This window comes from Apus apus, chromosome 14 (assembly GCF_020740795.1).
Source record: "Apus apus isolate bApuApu2 chromosome 14, bApuApu2.pri.cur, whole genome shotgun sequence".
Classification (NCBI taxonomy): Eukaryota; Metazoa; Chordata; class Aves; order Apodiformes; family Apodidae; genus Apus; species Apus apus.
In genome coordinates, this window is record NC_067295.1 from 8,276,609 (window position 1) to 8,299,713 (window position 23,105).

Genomic DNA, 23,105 nt, shown 5'->3' on the forward strand with positions numbered 1-23,105 from the left:
GCTTATACCTCACTTATGACAAGGTAAATCAAGAGAAATTGTGGAACTACAGTGGCAGTGAGACTGGGTACAAAGCTCATTAAGATTTTTAATGGCACTGCTTTTTGAATAAGCAATAACTTTTTCATCTTGAACAATAACAACAACCAAAAAAGCCCAAAGCCAGAAAATGTGTCACTCACAGACAAATTACTCTTGCTGAAAACTCAAAATAAGATTTTTTACATCAAGGAAATAAAGCCAGACAAATGGTGGCTTTTAAGGCCAGTTAAAACATCCACCTGCAGGAAGGTATTTTTGCTGTATCTGCTAAGTGTGGGACCTAAAAATACCCACAATACCTAGAAAAGGAGAAAAAATTAGTCTTTTGCTTCTGAAACATTTTATAACGGTTACATCTAATTCAAAGTGTACCAGAGAAGAAAAGAGGAGAGCAAGGAAGCCAGAACCTTTAATCTAGTTAATTAATAGGGGGGATAGCATGTGAAAGCCTTATGTAAAATGAGAAAGTAATCTTCTGCTCAGGCTGGCTGCTCATTTGGTAGACAGGCAGAAGATAACAAGGGGCCCTGCAATCTATTTAATTGGCTGCAAGATCAGAGTCTGCATCAGCCTTTCGTGCATGGAGCCACTCTTTCATGCCTCCTGTTCCCATGGAAAATGAAGGCGAAGCTGCGAGACCTCCCTTCAGTTCTACCAGCCTGTCAGAAATAAGACACATGCAAGTTGGTGAAAAAGCTGCCTTTGGCGCCCTGGCTCCTGCAGCTGCAGGGACTGCTGCTGTGCATGCCCGTGACAAGCACGAGTGGCAGAGCCACCACTGCTGACAAGACTCTCTCTGTAGGCGCCTTGTCACCAGCCAGTGATGACTGCTCCGTCTAGGAACCATTCCTGGCTCTCATCAAGAGGAGCATTGATTTTGCTGGTGCTTGTTACATTCCAGGAGTGCAAAGGCATCAACGAGTAAATATAGGGAAGGATTATATATTTTCTTAAAGTAAAGCTCCAAATCTATATGAAAATCACATAGCTTTATCTTGAGATATGCAGAGAGGATTTAACCAAACCAGCTAAACATGGCATTTGCATGGGAAACCAAATCACAGAACTTCATGACTTGATCCTGAGATGAGGTCTACCGAGGTTTAGCATGACAAATATGAACGCTTTGTTATGTTGCAATAATAATATTTTTTCCAATAATTAGTACAAAGAATTGGAACAATTATTTTAAAATAAGAGAATCTAATCTGTTTTTACACTTGTGCTTGGCATTTGGAGGCTGGGCTTAATTTCTTCTAGGTAACTTGAGTAAGAAAGTTTCACCTCCATTTGTCAGCATTCCACAGGGAGGGCTGTGTACACCCTACTTTTGCTACAGTTAAACCACATGGAATCACCAGCCCAAGTGAAAAGATATTTTATTCAAGTACTTTATTATTCAACTTTTTAAAAATCCCAATAGAGGAATCGCAGAAAATCTCTTTGACATAAATCTCACATGCTTTCTTTTCACCTTGGGGAGAAGATAAATTAGCCTCCATCTTTAGAAGTATTTGTCAAGTAATTACATTTTAATCCAAATGTATTTATGCCAGAATCCAGCAAAGCACTTAAGCATATACTTATGCTAAACATACGGATTAGCCCATTAACTCTACAGTTAAGCATCATACAAGTACATCATACAAGAACTGATGGATTCTCTTCACTTCCTTATCTTGCAGAAAGTGTTTCATTTCTATTGTGACTGGTGGATTAATTTTCTTTTTAACTGCTCTGATAAGCTGACTGTTGTGGAAATAGTAAAAAATTGCCATAACCCCTGCAAACTGGACAGGTCAAATGAGTTTATCTCAATGCGCATTTCTGCTACTTGTTTTCAGTATTACCTGAAAAGAGTACTATGGAAAATCAGTCGTATCACCTTCCAGTTAAACACAAACAAAACATGGTTACCCTCCTTCGTTTTGTAACTTCTTTAAAACAAGAAGTGCTAGGTTAAATCTCATGTTCCGGCTTTTATCACATCTGTTTTCTATTCCCTTGGAAAGTATACTCACCATAGCGCTCAAATGAATTACAATGAGATTTGTCAGTTAAAACCAAAGAGGCCGTGCAGGGAATAAGCATTTGATTTTAGGAGGGGAAGAAACAAGTGTTGAAAAACTTTAAACAATTTTTCAGATGGTTTACATAGGCAAAGCTCCATCACAGCCACCAATTGACACGTATCGTAACCTTCATGAGGTCTCCAAGGTGGTGTGAGGCCAAAGGAAGATGAGATGAAGAGAAATCTACAGGGGTGTGGAGCCTGAGGTTGCTGGCTGTGAACCTGCAGCACAAGCTGAGGAGACACAACATGTTCACATTCTGGCCCCACAGCCTTCCCCAGCAATCACCACCAGCACAAGAAAAACTTCTTGCCTTAAAACTGAACAAACCTTGTCACTTTTTGTTTAGACTTATGTGGGGAAGAAAAGAACAGTTTCCCACACACCTTCACTGTTCTCTTGTAAAACTGGAGCCTGCCTATTCAAAGGCACTGAGAAGGCTCCAGTAAAGAGCTTTCATAGTCACATTTTTTTATCCTAACAGTTTTTATTAGAATGCAGAAAGATCTCCCCTTACAAGCCTGGAGAGACCTGCAGATTAGTATTGACAGACAGTCCTTTAACTCAGGAGGAGTAGAATGTGACTCAATTATTCTGCAGGCTAACAGTAAGGAAAGATAAAAATATTACTTTGAAAAGAAGGGTTTCATTGCAACAAAATGATATACAAGCATCTAATAAAATATAATCTAAGACTTATCATTCTTGCAGGTATAATTTTCTCTGCAGCAGCTCTGAGATTAATACCTCCAACTCTACTACAGAGCTAGGACAACCTTGATCGGGCCATAAACCAGTTCTCTTGCCAGTGTCCCTTGCCTCTTGAGCAACTGTTAACCCCACTTTTTTGGTCAAATGGTATCTCTCCTTGGAGAGAAGGGATACATCCACCTTTCTCCTGTTCCCTCCATGTATCAGTCTTCCAATTTCACCTTTACTATCTTCCAAGCACATTAGTCATGCCAGTGTCTTTTAACAATATGACATTTAGTTCTTCCAGGTCCCTTGAGTCAACAACTCTTTTCTCTTGAAGTCAGCATTGCTTTGCTCTGTGGCCCAAGTGGATTATGGGGTGCATGACTAAGATGTCACTCAACCTTCCTGCCCCCAGCATCACTGCCTAGCAATTTATTGGAAGGCTCAGTTCCTCTGAAAAACAGAAAGCTAACCAAGTTCAAGGGGCCCAGGAATTTTAAAAGCAAAGTATATCCACCTCTTATGTAGCACATCATACAAAGGATGATCTTTTCTTTGGAAAAGAAGAAATGTCATGCATTGTCTGAGCATGTAACTGTTTATGAGATGAGATTCAGAAAAGCTCCGTGCCAAAGATCCGGCCTTCACTGTTGCTTCAGGAGCAAACCAGGGCTCTTTTCACTGTGGGTCTGATGTTAAAGGTAAATGTCATCCCTTTAGAAAGTGCCTAGAAAATAGCAACAAGTTTAAAAATAAGCAACCTTAAGTAAGCAAGCATTATAGTTACTTTTGAATTGGCTTTATTGAAACCTCTTAATGTCTCAGGTTCTGTTACTGCACAATTCAGAGATAAAACCACTCATTTCACTAAGGCAAAAAACTCATTTGAAGTTGTTTGAAAGACAAAACCCCCTCAAAAACATCTTTTACACACTGAACACTGAAGAGCAATCTTCACATTTACTTTGGGGCTTTAATTCTGACATATCACCAAGTATTCATTAATTTTACTTCAGTGAAGGAAAAGCAAATCAGACCTGGAAACCTGCCTTAGAAGCTCTTGGCACAGTGAGGCAGAAAAGTTCCTCAATAAGTTATAATCAAACTAACTAAGGTACCAGGAGCAGATTAATTTTCTCCGGCCTCTCCATTTGCAGGACAGATGAGAAGAAGTGTTAGTGAACATGATAAAATTTTCCAGTTTTTCCCCTCATACAACAGGAATTCAGCAGATGCAGCAGAGCCACTTACAGCTGTCAGGCTCTAGTGAGAGTCCCATGTAGAAAGATGGGGAAAGATTCTTTCTCTTCTGACCATAAGCTCATCACACAAGCAGTTACCTGAACTGCACCCTGGAGACAACTCTAACTCCAAGGAAATGAATGCTACTATTACAGAAACCTCTCCAGAGAAAACCTATTGCTCAGGATGTTTAAAATTAGGCCAAACAGAACAGTGGCATCAGCACAACAGAAAATGGATGGCAGAGGCACTTGCTTAGCCTCCAGCTTCTGCAGGATTTCATTGCTGTTAATCCCAAAATGCTGCAAACTGTAGGTGAGGCTTTTTAACCACTGCTTGCCACACTACTGCTCCATTGCTGTCTCCTTCTTATGTGAATTGCTTTGCTGATAACTTCATTTAGCTTTGAAACAGCGAGTCATACTTTCAGCCCTGCTGATGCCCAATAAAAGATTCCAGGAATCACCACTTCTCTTTCAGGAGGCAATAAAAGATCTCTTTCCTCATCAGGGTTGTTGCAAGAACATGGGAAGAAATCACACTTTTTAAAATAACAAGAAGAAAACACTGTAAGCTAAGTATTTGGGAAAAAACGGGCAGAGATGAATTCACAGGGCTTTGTGCTGCATAATCACACAGTCCACTGCTATAGACAATTCTATTGATTGTTTGAATGAACAGTTTAAAAAGATTTTTTTTTTTTTTTTACAGGAAAACATCTATTTAAGGGCTATTTAAGGTATTTAGCAGGCTCTAACCATCTTTAAGACTACATTCACAAAGATGTTAACTGACAAAGCAGAGGAAAAAATATTTTTTTCCAGCATGTTTAGCCTGGGAAGCTTCAGAACAGTTTCAGTACAGTTCAAAAAGATGTCTTCTATTAAACATCTTAGCATATGAATAATCTCACTGTCTCCCAGCAAAATAACCTACTCAAGTCCTTGCAGGACCAGAGCCTTGCTAACTCATTATTGTGTTTCCAAAGAGAAGCTAAACTACTTTTCAAACAAGATCATGACAAAACAAAGAAGCAGATGTGCTTGCTTAGTAACCTGATGGTCTGTTACAGCACTTGGCCTAATAGTGCCTTCCCACTTGTAAAACACTTTTTATGCTATATTATTATCCAGACTAAATGGTTGACCATTTTTTGACAGTGAGGATCATATGCATCTTTGTTTAGTTTTGTAACCCACCCACTATATTCTTGTATGTATCTCGACAGATGTGCCTCATTGACCAACCTCACATGTATCACATACCTACATTGTCCTTGACCTGTTCTGGCAGCCACAGAAATTCAGGGGATTCTTCCCACATACAGTGCTGGGCTGTGGGCTCAACCCTGCATTATCTGGTGAAAAAAAGACTCTTTTTTTTTTTTTTTTTTCTGTTGAGTGGAACTGCACTGCATTCAAACATCTATTTTTATCACTAAACCATGACCCTCCTGAACACACCAAGGTGCATCACTTCTCCAACCCACTGCTTAGTAGCACAAAGCACAGGACTCCACTTCTTTAAGATAACAAGCAAAACTCTAAATCATGCACTAGTTCTACCTGAGAGTACATACTGAAACACAGAAAGGTTAAGGAATAGGTGGCAAAGGTTTTCAAAATCCTTATTTCCCTTCTGCTTTTCCTGGAGGGAATTACACACACCTGTCTGTTGTCCTGGTGCAGATAACTACCAGATACCCCAGTGCCTCACCCCGCAGTGCTATGGGGAGGACTGGCGAGGTGATTAAGCCCGGGTTTGTTTTTTGCTTTTCAAGTCAGAAATACCCATTTCTGGATTTGCTACTTCCTTCCCAGGCAGCTTCAAAGCACAACCCCGGCCTGCCGAGCAGGTACACCGCTAATAAACCCTGCCTCTGCTCGGCTGATATCCTACTGACTGGTGTGCCAACTTGGACAAAATTCCCCCTTCCTGCCCTTCACTGTAGAGCGAGATTGCTGCTTGCGGGAGGGCAGCGGGTCACCCGTGGAGCGTCATCCTCACCGCCCGCCCCGGTGACAGAACGGTGTAAAAGCCGGGAATCCCCGTGCTGCCTCGGGCTGAGAGCAGGGAAGCGGGTGCCCAGGGTCGCCGGGCACCCACCTCCCCCGACCAGAGGGGTCGTAGGGCAGAAACCTCCACAGGCGGGGCAGAGGGCTGGCCCCGCCCCGCCGGTGGGAACCGGGCTGGTCCCGCGCCATGTGCCGCCGCCCGCCGCGGGGGCCGCGCCGCGCTCGCCGCCGCTGAGCGTGCGAGGGGCGGGCGGGCGGTGCGGCCGGGGAGACGGAGAGAGCGCCGGCAGCGCGGCCGCGGGGAGAGCGGGTCCATGGAGCACAACCACCTCCATCTCCACAACGGCTCCCTCCTGTCGCACCACCGCTATGGCTGCGGCTTGGGATACGCACCTGTCGTCTACTACAGCCTGCTGCTCTGCCTGGGGCTGCCGGGTGAGTGGAGACCCAGCGGGGACTGCAGTTCGGGGCGGCCCCGGGAGCTGCCCGAGCGGCGGGGCGAGGCTGCGGGTTCCTGCCTCTCCTGCCCGGCTGCCTGCGGCGCGGAGCGCCCTGCCGCGTCCTGGGGCTGCTGAAGGCACCGCCAAGGTGGTGGTTTTTTTTTTTCGCGTATTCAATGGGGATTAGTACGGGCGTTTCTCGGACAGCATCTTCGCTGCCTAACACGCCGCTGTCCCTGCGTTTTCTCTCTCGCCTGGTTTGTCCCTGCCTGCCCTCGCACCGCTGCGGTCACTTTGCCACCCGGACTCGGGCGCTCTGACTTTGAACTTGACATACAAAGTCTCAGCCCGTCGTGAAGTTTCTGCCATAATCAATTGGCCATTTGAAGACAAAGGGGTGCTGAGGACAGGAGGGCGCCGGGTCTGTCCTCTATCGATCGCACGCCGGGCTGGCAGTAACCAAAGATGTAGTGATGAGTCTTTCTGGTGCAAATTTCTGCCAGGCTCCCCAGGGCAGGGCTGGCTCTAGCAGCAACGTGCCGCTGGTAAGGAATTTGGCTAGGGAAGGAGCACACTATCTCAAGGTTATAACAGTTGTTGTACCCTAGAACCTGTCCCCACAGCTGAAGGACCAGATTAGTATCTAGGAAGTCCAGTCTTAGGGTCAGTGTCCTGTGTAAGCAATGGCAATGCTGACAGTGAGATCCCTGAGTGCAGGTACAGGGCTTGGAAGAAAGTCCCAGTTCAGAGACTATATAACCCTCAGTGAAATTTCCTACTTAAAAAGGGAACAAAGACAACATAGAGATACTGGGGATGCGAAAAGCAAGAGATCCCAAAAGGGGAAGGAAAGGGTATTTCAGGTTTGGGTGTGAACACCTGTGAGGCACCATTGCCAGCACACAGGTATCTACAGCTCAAAAAGCAGAGATGCCACGCAAGCATCACATCACCATGAGTGTCTCAGCTCAGAGGACAGAGCAGGTTTCTCCTCCCAGAGCAGCTGTCTGAGGCTGTCAGCAAGATGCCTTGGCATGCAGGACCACAAGAGCTGCTTGTGCAGCCCCACTTCTGCAGTTACAGACTGGGCTGCAGCAGGCAAAGCTGCCATCCCAACACAGCCTGGGTAGGCAAACTTCATGGCTTGCTCCTTGGCTTAACACCTCCAGCCTCAGAGTAACTTCCAGCGATCCCAAGGACAAGCAGAATGAGTTGGGGAAAAGTTAGAGCAATGTGATGCACCAAGGTGAATTGGTATTTTAAGGATGCAATACAGGAGAGTTTGGTTATGTTTATGTGCAGCTACACATTTAAAGTGCCCTATAAAATGACAAGCAGCAACAACAGTTAATAGTCTACAATTTCTAAATGTTTTGTTCACTTTAATTCCTTCTTCAAGCAATTAATTCATAGGAAAAAAAATTAATTAGACATGAAGAGAAGCCTGCCTCTGAACTGCACACATGCAGTTACCACTCTGCATATGAATTGATGTTCTTTGTGGTGTTGGTTGGGCTTTTTCCTCCCTGTTTTATAATTAAAAATTTAAGATTGGCTAATAGTTCAGATTAGTAAAATAGTTCAGGTAATTGGAAAGTTGAGTCCTGTATTTACCTACAGAGGATGCAGGGCATAGGCAAGTGTCTCTCTCCACAGCACTGATGAGTCTCAGCCCTGACCTGAAGAGACCCAGCCAGCAGGGATGAGGAAGTAGTTTCCTCTTCATTAATCCTGTAGGAGCTGCATATATCTCCACAGTAATGACAAGCTCTGATTTCAATGCCTGTCCCCCAGGAACTGAGCAAGACCCTCAAAAGATCATCAGGTGAAGAAGCTGTTACAAAGCAAGCTGTAGCTAAGCTTGCCTTTGTCTCTGAAACAGGGGAAAGCCTTACATGCACAGACAAGAACAATCCCTTAATGAGTGTTCTGCACATACTTGCACCAGATCCCTAAGGATACTGCATTGTAATTACAGTCCTAACATTATCATTCTAGGAACATGGTTGAAATCGGTGTATGAGCCAAATTAGCAATGGTGACATGGCATTTCTCAAGGGATCAAGCATTGGTTGACTAGAGCAGTTGCATCAGTGATACAGCTTAACAGAACTAGCCAAAGCAGATGGTGGTGCCACACTGGAGTAGACTTGCATCAGGTATGAATGGCTTGCTCAGTACACGTTATCTGAGCATAACATAGGCACTAACACCTGAAAACACTGCACATGCACAGTAGGCTGAGTGCATGGGAAATTTGATTCTCACACTAAGACCACACAAAGATGAGAACCACCTGGATATGTTTAGGGAAGACTCATATGGCCAAGATTCATTGAGAATGTGGTACAGGGCAAAAGCAGTGCTAAAAAGAGCTTTTCATGTTTTAATTTGAAGCTGCTCTTCAGTTTTCTAACATTAGAAAACTGTAAAGGTAGCACACATTACCCGGTAGAAAAAGAACCCTCAAGTCTGTGGGATCTGAGTCATTAACTGTGTATGGCACCAAGACTGTAGGAGAAACATTATCTAGGATTTGTCCTAAAATACAGCACGAGTGCAGTGTTTTGCTGAAATTAAAATGGTTAACTCCTTGGCACAAATCTCTGAGAAAGACTGGTGAGAAAGGAAACCAGTTAACTGTTTCTGCCTTTTGCACTGTAGTATCTGAAGGAAATTTCACTAACTCAACAACTCCACTTTGAGGCCAAGTGATGCCAGGCCTGATTGTGCATGCAGAGAAAGCATCCTTTCCCTTCCCGGTATAACCCAGGCATCTCAGTAGATCCTTTTCTCATCAGTGGCTCTTTCTCTCTCCCTGTTCAACCAGGCACCAGAAAGTCTGAGAAAGGCAGAGACAAGAGAGTGAACTCCCTTCACCTCTGCTATAGCAGCAGCACACAGAAGCCAGTGCCAGGCTGTGCCCTGCCAAGAGGTGCAACGGCACAGGCACCATTGCCACAGCAGGTACCATGTAGCGGGGTGGCTTCACCTCCTCCAGAGGTGATCGTGCCTTCCAGTCAGCTGGGATGGGAAGTTTGTTCTTTTCCCTCTAAGCAGAGGCTGGCAAGACAAAGACTATTTTCCATAAGTTGTTCTGAGTGCAGATGTGTAAAGGTGACCCACAAGTGTGCAGTCCCACTGCCAAGAGCGGGAATGTCTCAGGAGTAGGCAGCATGGGACAGGAAGAAACTGCCAGTGTGAGGGTGGGAAGCAGAGCAAGACAGCAGACTAAAAGTTAAGCCATACTCCCAGGTAGAAGAGGGGTTTATTATCATTTATGGAGCTGTTCTGCAGCCCCTGCTCTGCCATCCCTGAACTCCCCTTATCTGCCAGTTGGAGATGGCCTCTGAAGCACCTCCAGTTAACTAGGAAGCAAGAGAGGGTCTGCGGGAAGGCTTCATAGAAGTCTTTCTTGCTTTACTGAAAGGAAATGCCAGAGAAGCAGTAGTGTTGGATGTGGAGGAGGGAAGAAATTGCTCTTGATTCAGAAGAGGAGAGGGCTGGTCAGGTGAGAAATCAAACAGCAACAAGTACAAAGTCTTAGTCCATCCCTTTGCTAGTAAGAGCTGCACAAAACAGCTAGCCCAGAGAGCTCCTGCTATGGCTGTGTGCACTGTGTGCCACCACACAACCAGGAGGGTCAGGCAGAGAAGCAGCAATGCTTACTGCAGCTACCTGACTTTGACCCCAATGCCTGCTTCATTAAAAGGTACAGAGGCAACTGAGTTGCCTTGCATGCAGTCACCTTCCCCGTTGGGAAGGTGAATCTGGCTTTCTTACTGTGTGGTCGCTGGTTCCACTTTGCTCCCCGGTGAATTGCCTACCTAGGGAGCAACTCAGCATCAGGGGTCATCACATCCCAGTGACACAAAGTACAGACACACACCCAGCACCCTCACAGCATCCCCAGGAGGTAACAGACTCACACCAATGCCCCAGGGATGTGCCACTGCAAATTTTGAGAGCGTGGTCTACAAACATTTCTTCTATTCATGCTTTAGGCTTCTGCTTAAAACCTATCACGCTGATTTAAACACAGATTCAGGATTTTGCAAGCTTGGGAGAGCAGCCTGGACACACTTCGGTGCTCCCAGCTGGAGGGTGCAAACAGGTAGCTCTTGTGTCAGACCTGCTGCTGAACAAGGTGTCATGGAGATGAGGACAACCCAAGTCATTCAAAGCCTGGCCATGAACAGATCACACTCAGCGGGCTCCATGTAGAGGGAGAGAAGCTGTAGTCCTGACCTAGAAGAAGGTGTAAGCTCAGCAGGGTTGCCTAACCTTTTCAACATGCTGTCAAGGGAGGGCTACACATTGTGGACCATCCCATAGCAGATGACAGAGCGGCTGTCCTCACACAGCAAGTCAGCTCCTTCCCAGGCTGTTGGACTGACACACAGGTGCCTAACATTTGCACTGTGCCTGTGAAAACTGCAATACAGTCACAGGTAAACTGGAGTGACGGAGAACTGGTCCTACTGCAGCCTTCTCCCTGTATGCCTGTTGGCATAAGGAGGCTATCTGGGAGTTATGGAAGCCAGGGTCATTGTCCTGGCCAGGCAGGAACTGCCAGTGGGCTGTGAGCTGAGCACTCCTGATGTAAGAGACCAGCCCCATGCAACAGCCTAGCTGTGCTCCCTTCTGCTCTCTGGCCATGTAGGGGGAATGAGACATTGTCATCTCTGTGCTTACAGCTGTGACATGACTAGTACTACAAGTAGGAAGGGGGACAGGTAGCAATGTTTGTTTATAACTCACATGACATGTCATATCCAGTAAATACCAAAGCAGGCAGAAGGTAGGTGTACATACAGCACACAGGGGTACAGAAGCATGTCTGACCCATTTTGAATTCCTGCTATCTACTACCTAGTATGTTCTTCTGTCATCACTGCACAGGCTTCTGATTAAAGAGAGCATTTCCAACACCTGAATAAATTGCCTCTCATAACAGCATACCTGAACAATAGAACTGCTACAGGAAGATATGAAAATATGAGTGGAAGAACTGTTACATGTAGAGTTATGACCTTGAAAAAACAACACTCTTCAGCTGTCACTCCTTAGATAGAGGTCACACAATGAGTAAGAACTAAGCCTTCCTGAGGCCTGATTCAACCCCCCTTTTATTCGAAGACCATACTTTCTCTGACTTAAAATCTGAATTGGACACAAAGCCAGTACATTGCATCCTGCTTAAAGAAGGACAAATAAATTGGCAGAACTTTAGCTCAGCTATCAGAGCAACTGAAGGGCACTGCAGCACATTATAGTAGCACTACTGGACAGTGGGGAACAAAACTGCTGCTACCATGCTTAAAATGAGTCACTTCCTATTGTAAAATGAATGCTTTTTCTTTAAGGAAAGAAGAATCAGTAAGAAAAAGACTAATTACAGTGTTCCTGCACAGAAATGGTGACAGCAAGGCATGCAGATGGGAGCAATTTAGTTTGGTCACTATGTCTGGAGACTGTGGCCACTAAAGCCTTGCAGGCTGAGAGGCAGCACGTGGCTCAATCCAAGCTAAGGTGGAAGAGCACTTGATTGCACGTCTCTGAATGCTGCTACAAAGTACAACTGCTAACACTGGAGTTTTTTCTGCCCCATCAGTAGGAAACACTATCAGGGCTGTAACGATAATGAGGTGCAATATCTGGGAGGCTCAGTAGCCTATGAAGTGCACAACCTTGCATGGCAGGCTGCTGAAATGGATTGGGAAGGAAAAACTCCAAAGGAGATTTTTCCTTGAAATGACAATGACACAAAAGAGAGAGCACAGCCAGTTTTCACGGTAGGTGGGTAATGCAGAGCCCCCAGTTGTTAAGAAGTCAAGGCATTCAGAAGCACTAGGCAGTCTAATATCCTGCTGTTCTTCATCCACCCCCTTACTTAGTTGTCTCCTCCTCCTCCTCTCCCTGCTCCCCTCCATAAAATGGGGGTGAATCAGCAGAAACAAGCCAGCAGCAGAAGGCCTTTATCCACATATGTCAAAACAATTTGCTATAGACAAACAACAGGAGATGTCCTGACCTGGTGCTGCTCTCTGCTTTCACATGAAAAGTGCAAAGCAATCCCTGGCAACAAAAGCTTTCACCTTGTTTCAGGTGGTCTTTTTGAGCCTTTAATCTCTTTTCCCATTAACTTTGAGACACCAAAAAAGGAAACAAAGCCAAAATTAACCCCTTAAGCCCAGAAGACCTTGCACACAATTCCATTTTCATATTGCAGAATGAAGATACATACATAAAAGGATTCTGAACCCCTATGTCCAGAGCACTGTTGATGCCATTCTGGAGGAGACCTGATGGAGAAGATGGTATTGGGTTGCCCCACAGGACACCAATATGGTTGTGCAGAGGAGACAAAGTAGAGGCAACCAAGTAGAAACCAGAATATGACCAAAAGAAGTTTTATCCCTTTATCCATGGAAGAGGAGAGAAGCCTGCCTACTGAAACACTGAACACATCTTTTTCACTGAAGTAATTATCTTCTACCACCTGAAACAGAGTCCCTGAAATGTACAGTCATTGAACCTCTCCAACTTTTCAATCATATGGTGCATTGACTGCACCGAGGCGCACTAGAGGTTGCTTTTGGTTTCAAGAAAAATTACCTGTCAGTCAGTTACATCAGACTAGGATATTTCAAACATTTGTTCATTCCAGGTGTTTTCAATGTCCAGACTAGCACACCAAAGAGTGCTATTTTTAGTGTGGATGCAGTATATTCTCTGTGGGGGAAATAAACCCAAACTGCAATGGTTTTACACAGTCTGTAATTTCCTGCATATTGTGTAAAATTGGCATAGTCTCTGAGAAAGCTTGGCCATGAGGTTTGCAAGCATGAGCTCCAATTGCATTAGCTAATCGTTTAGGAAGACATAAACCCTTTAGTTTTTAGCTAAACCACAATCAATGGTAAAAATCTTCTTAATTATTCATGTTCAGTAAAGAATTCATGCCAGTGTCCTTATGAAATCACATCCTGCCTCCATCCTAGAAGTCTCATCAAATACCTTTGGCACCTGCCTCAGTGCTTTGGCATTTGATAATAAAAGCTTAGAACAATTTTGTCATCCTTATGCTCAAGTTACTCAGCTTGAGACCTCTCAAACTTTGCTGACAGCCCACATTTAGAAACCATAGACACCTGCCAAATGAGACACCCAAATTGCTTTGAAACTCTGTCCAGATATGTTGTATGAATAACCAAATCCCTTTCATGATCCCTGCATTATTTCTGAGATTGCTTTTTCTCCTCCCAGCACCAATTTCCATTAGAAAGCTGTATTGCTCTGTTAGAAAGATGTGAGGCTAATTTTGGGATGTGAGTTTTAGACACTTCTATTGTCATGTAGGTACCTCTAAGAAAGGCTTCAGGGGGCAATGTCTGAGAGTCATTAGAGGCTTTCTATGCTGCAGGCTTAGCACAAGAAAGGTGGATGAGGAGGCTGAAGGTAGCAAGTGGAGAACCAGACCCCTGTCTTACGAACACGTGTCACCAGTGAGCACGTATCAGGCATTCCTGCATTTCCTCTGGGATTGTTCCCAGATTGCAAAAATAGTCCTATTTTCTAAAGTCTAGGGAAAGAAGCCTACTCCGACAGCCTAGGAAAGCCAAAAGTAATGCAATGCAATTACATCTGTCTGCCAGACAAGTTACTGCACTTAAGCCTGAGTGGTTGGCAAGGCTCAAAGGCAATACCCGGCTGTCAGCGTCTCTGTGCCATTACCGTGTCTGTGCCCTCCAGTGGCAAGGAAGTGCATTTAGCTGGATTAAAATCCTCCAGCCTCCATAACCAGCCAGTTCCAGCTGTGGAGCAGAGTACTCCATTCACAGCATCCTTCTCTAGAGCCATCTCAGCTAATAAACGTTGTCAGTGAGAAAAACGGCCCCAGAGGCCAGATTTCATCGTCAGAGACTGGCCTCTGACACCACCTCATCCATCCACCTGTGATTTATAAGCACAAAGTCATGCTACCTTTTCTCTGGCAGTCACTAGCCTGATCTTCTGCATATGGAGGGAAGTTTGGATTCTCCTGGGCAAGAAGCTTGAAAATCCTCTGCCTCCAGGGTTACTTTTGCCCTCAGAACCAGCAATGTCTGTCCCTGCACATGGAATTTCTAACCACAAACCACATGAGCCTTCCTACAAGGTGTGAAATCTCCTCCAGTGGCAGTCCTGCACCCACACCTGCCATAATGTTTGTGATGCTCATTTTTTGGCTCAGATCCCTCTCAATCCCCTTGGAGATTATGCCAGTGCCAGAAGGGGCTGAGGGCTCTTCCCTCTTGAGGGTGAGTGGCTTCGCACCATTCAGCAGTGCTCAGATAGTTGTACAAAAAATACATTATTTTAAAAATCAATCCTCACAGGAACTTTCAGGGAATGGAAAACTTGTATTGCTCTAATTATATTCTATAAAGCATCTCTTACACTTTGCAGCACTTTAAGGAAGGATCTCAGGATATGATAATATATTACATTAGCCACAAGCAGACACTGTTCATGAAGGTTGTCCCCATGTGCTGTAGTGTTGAGTTTGACTTGTACTGACTAGAAGAGAAAAATAGACTGCCTTGTCTTCTATAACGACAAAACATCCAGAGGTCATTTTAAAAGACCATATAACCATCTGTAGCCAACAGCATTAATAAATGTGTTTACTTTACCAAAGCATTTTAACATTTTTTTTAAATAATGTATGTAGCTTCTATCAGAAATCACCCACTGTCATAATCTCCAGAGGGCTCCCACACAGAGTAAAGGCTGAACACCATCCTCATCTCCAGTCTGGTAGCTATTGACAAATGACTGTTAGTAACCATGGTCAGACCTGGCTGCTAGACACAGAACCTGTTTACATTTTAATATTGTCTCCTGGCTTAGAGAAAATTACCTCTTCCCATTAAGCCAAAACACTAATTTTTTTCACCATATATTTTTAGCATATTGTACTTATAGTCTCAGGGTTTCCCAATCTAAGAAGGAGGTGCTACTGACACATTTTCTAAAGTAATTTAAGATTTCCCATTTGCAAATGGTCAATCCCTGTGCCAGTCAGGTGACTAATGCAAGGCCTGCAGAGTAGTTTCATACATTGCACAATAATTTCTAGGGATCCTAGCAACAACTGTACTTGGTAAAAAGGTGGCCATTATATTCAGTGACCTAATGTGCATCACGCTCAGTCAGTGACACTCATGGCTACTTCATTTAGGTGGTTTATGAAGCTGCACTGCTGAACCCTACAGCGGGACTTATTCCCAGCACAGTGGCACTACCACTTGTGTTGTAAAGGCTATTTCACTGCACAGCCTGCTGTGTACTCGCAAAATGCTCTCAATTCAGAAGACGACAAAACCAAAGCCCAAAAATATGCTTATTTTTTCTTTAGACAGATTGCTCCTGCTTAGGCTCACACATGGTGATGATAGTGGAAGTTGCTCTGTGAATCCACTGCAAAGACTGTGGTTAGACACTGTTGGAGGTATGACTGTTATCCATGAAACAAGAAGCTGGGGAAAAAACTGTGCCTCTAGGTCAGAGGCACAGAAGACTGCCTGGGCTCTACAGGCAAGGTAGCCTGGTTCAGTACAGGAAGCAAATCCAAATCCACATGAGAACCAAGGTTACTTCTAAAGGATGTTCCCTTTCAGACACATAGGACTTCCGATTATAACAATGTCAGTGCTACAATTTGTTCTCAGAAGCTAGTAAAGTCAGAGCAGACATCAAAAGTGAAATGTAAGTGTCCCATGGCAAAGCCTGGCTAAGTTAGAAAGTTGACATATTTTGAGCACTGGTGACCAATGGTGTTTGGGCATCAGGGACCTTCAGATGCTGTGTATCAAAGGCATCCTCACGACTGAAGGGAAAGAGTTGACTGCCATTTGTCACAGTTGCTTCTCATTATCTGCTAGTAGCATCTCAAGGGTTCAGCCAGCTAGTCCCTAATCAAGCCCTGGTTCTCAACTGGATATTTATAAATTCAGAATACTGCACTGCAGCAGGCAACACTGGCATAAATTCCCATCTGTCATCCCCTAATCATCTCTCAGCACGGTGATCAATCTTTTTCAAATTCAGATGATCTTAACCACTTAGTATCTAGAAAAAACACTGGAAGAAATGGACAGTATACCATTCAGGACAATGTAGGAGCACTGACCTAGCCAGCAGCTGTAGCTCCAGGTATGTGAGTACAGACAGATATTTTTATGCCTCCATCATCTCTGCCATAGTCCTCATCACTAACTACAATGTTAGCACAAGAATTAGCATAAACAAGGTTAAAATACAGTTGCAAATGCTCGTGTATCACCTTCCACACACAGTACGCAATTTTTGCCCACAAGAGAGCTTTCTGGGCAGAGTAGGCACCCAGGACTCACTGAGATGCTGGCACAAGGACACAGTTGTTCACACAGAGCAGTGTTCCCACTCATTTCCCATTTTACTGAGCTTTAGATAGTGTTTGAGGACACACCAAGGACCAACTTAACAGTCTAGGAAGTGGGTAAAGGACTGACACTTAACCATAGCTCGTCTTCACTGTCCCTGTACAGCATGCAGCAGGAAGAATACTCCCAAATCCTATGTTAAGCCACTGTCACACTGGCAACTTTCTGCTGTACCCCAGTATATATCTGTTTTCATAAAGTAAATTATATTGCTATTTCATATCATTCAACCAGAGTAAGCCCTAAATGTGATCCCAGGGAAAGCATTTCCAATATAAGATACCATAACCCTTGCAAAAAAATTGGAGAGCTTGCATGTGCTTTGTCAGATCAGTTTTCCAATCCAGGTCACCAAGCAAAGCTCACTGGCATTAGACAAATAACTCATTTCAGTACACGCTGTTACTGCTGTTGCTGAGGACCCCAAGAGAGGCAGGAGGAGAGGGGACAGAGGAAAGGACTGCTCATAAGTCTGCTCCTATAGGAAAATGGGAGTGGGGTTAGCACCAAACAGCAGGACCCCCACAATGGGCAGAAGGGGTTAGGGGGAGCAAGGCTGCTGTGGCTGGACTTTGGCTTCAGCATCCCTGCAGGATCTGCGCTGCCAGTCAGGCCAGAGTTACCAGCAGAGACCAACATCCTCAAGCATCCCCTTTGCTACACACTGCCTCCAGCTGCTGGAGTGAGTTAAATCCAGAGGATTTAAAGAGAAGATGAACCCCAGGCTCATCAATAGGCACCACAGAGACATTCTGTAAGCAAGTAAGTGAAAAATGACACAGCGGTTCTGACTGTACCACCCCATCCTCCCACCTCTGCTCTGAGCTGAAATCAATGCAGTCACATTCATGTTAATGGAGGACAGAATCAGGAAAATTCCCCTGGAGGTGATTTGAGACAATACTGTTGGAAAGACCATACTTTATTTAGGGAAGGTGTCTGTTGACTGCCATGTTTAGTTTTAGTCTAAGAAACAAAATTTTAACATATTAAAGTTAATACAAAACTAGATGACACTTATGAGGGCTATTACTCAAGATCATTTGCTCTGCTGCAGTTTGTTTCCCCAGTGGCAGAAATCTGCTCCTAGACAGCAGGCTTTGAAGGCATTTAAGAGGGAGGCAGTTTTCTCCAGTGCCAAGTAAAAGATTTTTTTTTTAAAAAAAAGAGTCTTCTCAGTTGCAGGACATATGTCCTAGGTCATCATTACCTTAATGTCCATAGCTTCCTGTCTGATTTAAAGGAATCCTTACAATTATTGTGGATTTGTTTTGAGAAATCCATCAAAGCTGGGAGAAATGTTTGAAGCACTGAAGGCACAAAAGAGGCAATTTATAGAACACTTACAAAAATGTCAAATACAAACATTTGGCAGTCTCTTACACAGTAGACCAGATCTGATTTTTAAGCACTACTTTAAGTATTCTAGCCAAGTCATAAGAACTTCTGATGGGAACAATCTCACCTCTCTCATTCCAGCTGTATCACTAGTAGGAATAATAGGATTTTTTTTTTTTTCCCCAATTCAAGACTACACAGTAAGTTCTAATAGTAAAGCAAGTAGTTAACATCTGGCTGCACTTTAGTGCTCCAGAAAAGCTCTCAATGGCTGCAAGGGCTGTTTGCACCCATGGTGGGGATCTCTGCCTGGCCAGAGTCTATAGTAGTAGGCCCTTCCTACAGCATCCCTTACAGCACTGGTTCAAGCAGCCACTAAAGTATATCTTTAATCACAGTTTTAGAAGGCTGAAGCAAACCAGACAGTGAAGCAGCAGAGCCAAGACACTTGAGCACTTCACCACAGTATTAAGTGTTATACAATGCATATTGGTATGGTTTAGGTGGTGGATCTGCATTGTGGCCAGAGTTGCAAGCAGATGCTTTTTCAGGAAACTCAGGAATGTTTACACTTATGCTGAATAAGAACATCCATCACATCTGATGGGACCAGCAGGATTTCCTTAGATGCTCAGCTGTATCACTTCAGAGGAAAAACACCTTCCAGTTGGAGAGAGAGACCTTCACTCCTGTGGCTGGAGTGAAGGTCCCGATTTTCTCTGTCCCTCATCCTGGTCTGCCAGGACACACTGTATGTCACAGCTGAGAGCAGGGCCACAAGCTCCTCTCACTGATACAGCTTCTCTGAGGGACTCCTTTCTATGTGATTTCTTCAACTTTAATAAAGGTGGTCATGCCGCCAAGTGCTTGAATACAGCTACTGCTCTAAGTAAGTGCTCAGAAAAGCTAGTGTTAAGTCATAATAGTCTAAACTTTGTGTTTCTGTCTCCACAGCAAACATCTTGACTGTCATCATCCTTTCCCAGCTTGTGGCTCGCAGGCAGAAGTCCTCCTATAACTATCTTCTAGCACTAGCTGCTGCTGACATCCTAGTTCTCTTCTTCATCGTCTTTGTCGACTTTCTCATGGAAGATTTCATCTTAAACAAACAGATGCCTCAGGTACTGGACAAAATAATTGAGGTTTTGGAATTTTCTTCCATCCACACCTCCATATGGATTACGGTTCCACTAACAATTGATAGGTATATAGCTGTGTGCCATCCACTGAAATATCACACAGTCTCCTACCCTGCTCGTACTCGAAAAGTCATTGTAAGTGTCTATATCACCTGCTTTTTGACAAGCATCCCCTACTACTGGTGGCCCAATATTTGGATTGAAGACTACATAAGCACATCAATGCATCACGTCCTCATCTGGATCCACTGCTTTACTGTTTACTTAGTGCCCTGCTCCATCTTCTTCATCCTGAATTCCATCATTGTGTACAAGCTGCGACGAAAGAGCAACTTCCGACTGCGAGGGTACTCCACAGGAAAAACAACAGCCATTTTGTTTACTATAACTTCTATTTTTGCCATACTTTGGGCACCAAGAATAATCATGATATTGTATCACCTCTATGTATCACCTATAAACAACAGCTGGGTGGTACACATCGTGTCAGACATCGCCAATATGCTAGCGCTACTGAACACTGCAATTAATTTCTTCCTTTACTGTTTTATTAGCAAAAGATTTCGCACAATGGCAGCTGCCACGCTGAAAGCCTCCTTTAAGTGTCAGAAGCAACCTGTGCAATTCTATACAAACCATAACTTTTCCATAACAAGCAGCCCTTGGATTTCCCCAGCCAACTCTCACTGCATCAAAATGCTTGTTTACCAGTATGATAAGAATGGAAAGCCTATAAAAATATCACCATGAAAAGGGCAATAGTTGGAGCTTCTGGGTGCAAGTTCTTTTCAAGTGGTTACATCTTCAGGATGTAATTTGCCAAAATGGCTGTTTTGAAGAGTGGTCAATTGATTTCATTTCCCTGGGAGACCAAGAGCAGATCAGACTGTCGGGAGGGAACAGGAGCACTTGATTTTAGGAGCAAAAGTGAGAAGGCAACTGCCTCCATCTCTCACATAGTATTTTGAATATGCTTCAGAGTTCAAGTCTTCTTAGTGATCAGTCACACTCAAACGTTCGGCAATCCCAAAACCAGTGCAGTTCAAAGTCATTGCAGAGGGGAAGCCACAACAGTGTTTAAATATAACCTTTTTAAAAACAACAAAACCTTATCTGACCCCACAGTCCACTAGCAACAGAGCAAACAGATGCTTTTTTTACATATTGTGGAAGGTGCCATTTCTGGTGTGTGCACTTGCCAAAAACAATGTGTTGTTTCTGACATGGAATACCAACACAGTCTGGCTGTAAAGACCTTGTGGCAGGAGGCAGCCTGCGAGGCACAAACTGTAACAAGCCCTTTTTGGGTCATTTGAACAAGGCTTGAGGACTGATGCAGTACTTGTTGCAGCCTCAGCATGGAAAGCAATCCTGCAAACTGCCAATATTCCTATGTTGTAAGTTGTTACTAAAGAATGTGACAGAGAGGGGAGCTCAAAGGAAGGAGGGAGGTTTCTAGAGCCAAGAACAAAAGCAGCATCTTTTCCCAGCTACATCAGTGTGAAGTATGGTGTCTAAAGACTTTCAAGAGCAAGTCTTGCCTAATGCAGAGCAACTCCTGTGAGATTTGGAGTGATTACAGCCTTCAGATTCCTCCTTAATCAATAAAGATTCTGATTTATGTTCAGGCCTGGGAGGATTAACATATAAAACGTCAACCTAAGATTTTTATTTTCCTGGCAGATTATGCCATCCTATTGGATATTCGCCATTTAATTGTTAAAAAGCTATTTGTGAAATAAATCCATTAAATACCCAACAGCAGTAAAAACACAGATCAGCTTAAACTGAGGCTTTAAAATATTTACCTTATTTAAAGTAGCTTAACTTCTCTTTCTACACACTCAAAAGCTGACATCCCAGCAATGCTAAGTGTAGGAAATGAAGATATTTACAGGAAAGCCTGAAAATGCGTTTCTTAATTTCTCTCCTTTTCCCATCTTAGCACATGGTCTCTCAGGACCATGTCCTACAACCTTTACCACTTCTCTATTGGGCCTTTAAAGCAGCCTTAGTGAGCACAGGAGCAGATTCCTTCCATGGTGAACACAAGCACAATGTGGTCAGTGGACACAGCAGCTTCTCAGTAACTGCAAATAAAGAGCAGCCTGGTGATAGCACTGCTCTTGTGCCTGTGCCCACCCCCATTGCCAGCAGGGAGCTCATGCTGACCTAACATGGTGAGGTCCCCTGAGAAGGAATCTAGTTAGTCCCACTTTGGCAGGACCTGAGGGCTAAAAGCATCCAAACCCCATGGATCGCTTCACTCTGGTGCATTTCTCCTAAGAAATGTCAAGCCTGCACAAGTCCTGCTGAGGTCAACAGCCTGGTTCCCTTCTGCACATCGACTCATACTGGTGACCTGCAAGAGCACAACCCATGGCAAAGCTAAGCACGCCTTCCCCAGCAGGGAACAGAGCAGCAGGCATAAGCCATGAAGAGCAGGACCCCAGGCAGAGGCTGTCTTGTGTGTGGAGGGGTTTTCTCAGGAGGGATCGAGACTACTCAGGTCAGTCAGGAGCACAGAGACAGAATGCCCAGTGCCTCAGGCAGCACACAGTGCCTGGTCCTCTCCCACTGGTGCTGCAGTTGGGAGAGCTGCTCAGCACTTCTCCGTAAGGTGCTGGAGCACCCCAGGGACCACGGTAGTTACAACAGGGAGAGGGGCATGTCTGGGGAAAGGGGTGGCTGAGAGCAAAAGTTGAGCCTTCCCTCCCTCCCCTGTGGGGTGCTACTCACCTGAATCTGCCCAGGTTCAAAAAGAAACGAGAAGCCCCTCATCCTGCAGGTTGCTTGTCCCTGTGATCTCAACAAAACTTCATACTCATTTGCAATAATAAAGCATAAAAGGGATGCTCAGCCTTGCTGCGTGTCATGACAAGGGTAAAATTATTACTCCCATTACCAGTGTTTTACAGAAATTCAGTTTTGTTGCCATACCTTCTACCGTCCTCTCAGAAACCTCCCTCTGGTCTTTGTCAGTTGATAGTAACCAAAGTTACCTTACAAAAAAGGTACTGTACATTTAATTTTGGGAAAACACTGTATTTGTAACTTATTTTTATTCTAAATTTGTTATGAGGAATGCTTGTCTGAGTTACATGTGAATGAGTCTGAAGTGCAATATTTGTATAGATAAGTGGTTCATTTTTGAGAATGTATCTATTGAAAAATTTATTTATACAAGAAATTCACTATTCTACTTAGTATAATAGTAATCTTACATAAAATAGTGAATGTTTAGGGGGTTTATTTATTAAAAAGCTCAAGTAAGTGCATGGCATATGCTGCCATTCACATGGTGTGATTCATTAGTTTTTGTAACATATTTATCCTGGAAACTAGCAGTATCATCTGATCTTTCCTGTCCTGATGATGTATTTTTGTAAGTTACCATACTCAAAAACCAAAATCTTTGTGTCAATATTTTATTTCCCACTAAAAAGAACCCATTCAATTGTTGTGACATCATTTGAAAAAACTCAGTCCTTTTCCATATCATTTTAGAAATGACAAGGTGCAATTTTCATGTACAGCAGATTGGTAATTTCATCTCTGATAATTTAGGGCTGTAAGAGCTTACTTCCAAAGCCCCTTGAAGTCAAAGGGAAAGTTGCTTATGTGCTTTGTGGTTGGTTTTTCCAATCCTCAT

At 44.1% G+C, this 23,105-nt stretch overlaps 1 protein-coding gene across 1 annotated transcript; it reads left to right on the forward strand.

Annotated features, from left to right (window-relative positions):
* Positions 1 to 6,381: 6,381 nt before the first annotated feature.
* Positions 6,382 to 21,481, forward strand: GPR139 (G protein-coupled receptor 139). The gene is made up of 2 exons (XM_051632687.1): positions 6,382 to 6,502; positions 19,269 to 21,481. The coding sequence occupies exons 1-2, from the start codon at positions 6,382 to 6,384 to the stop codon at positions 20,201 to 20,203; spliced, it is 1,056 nt and encodes a 351-aa protein (XP_051488647.1). The 3' UTR covers positions 20,204 to 21,481.
* The last annotated feature ends 1,624 nt before the right edge of the window (positions 21,482 to 23,105 follow it).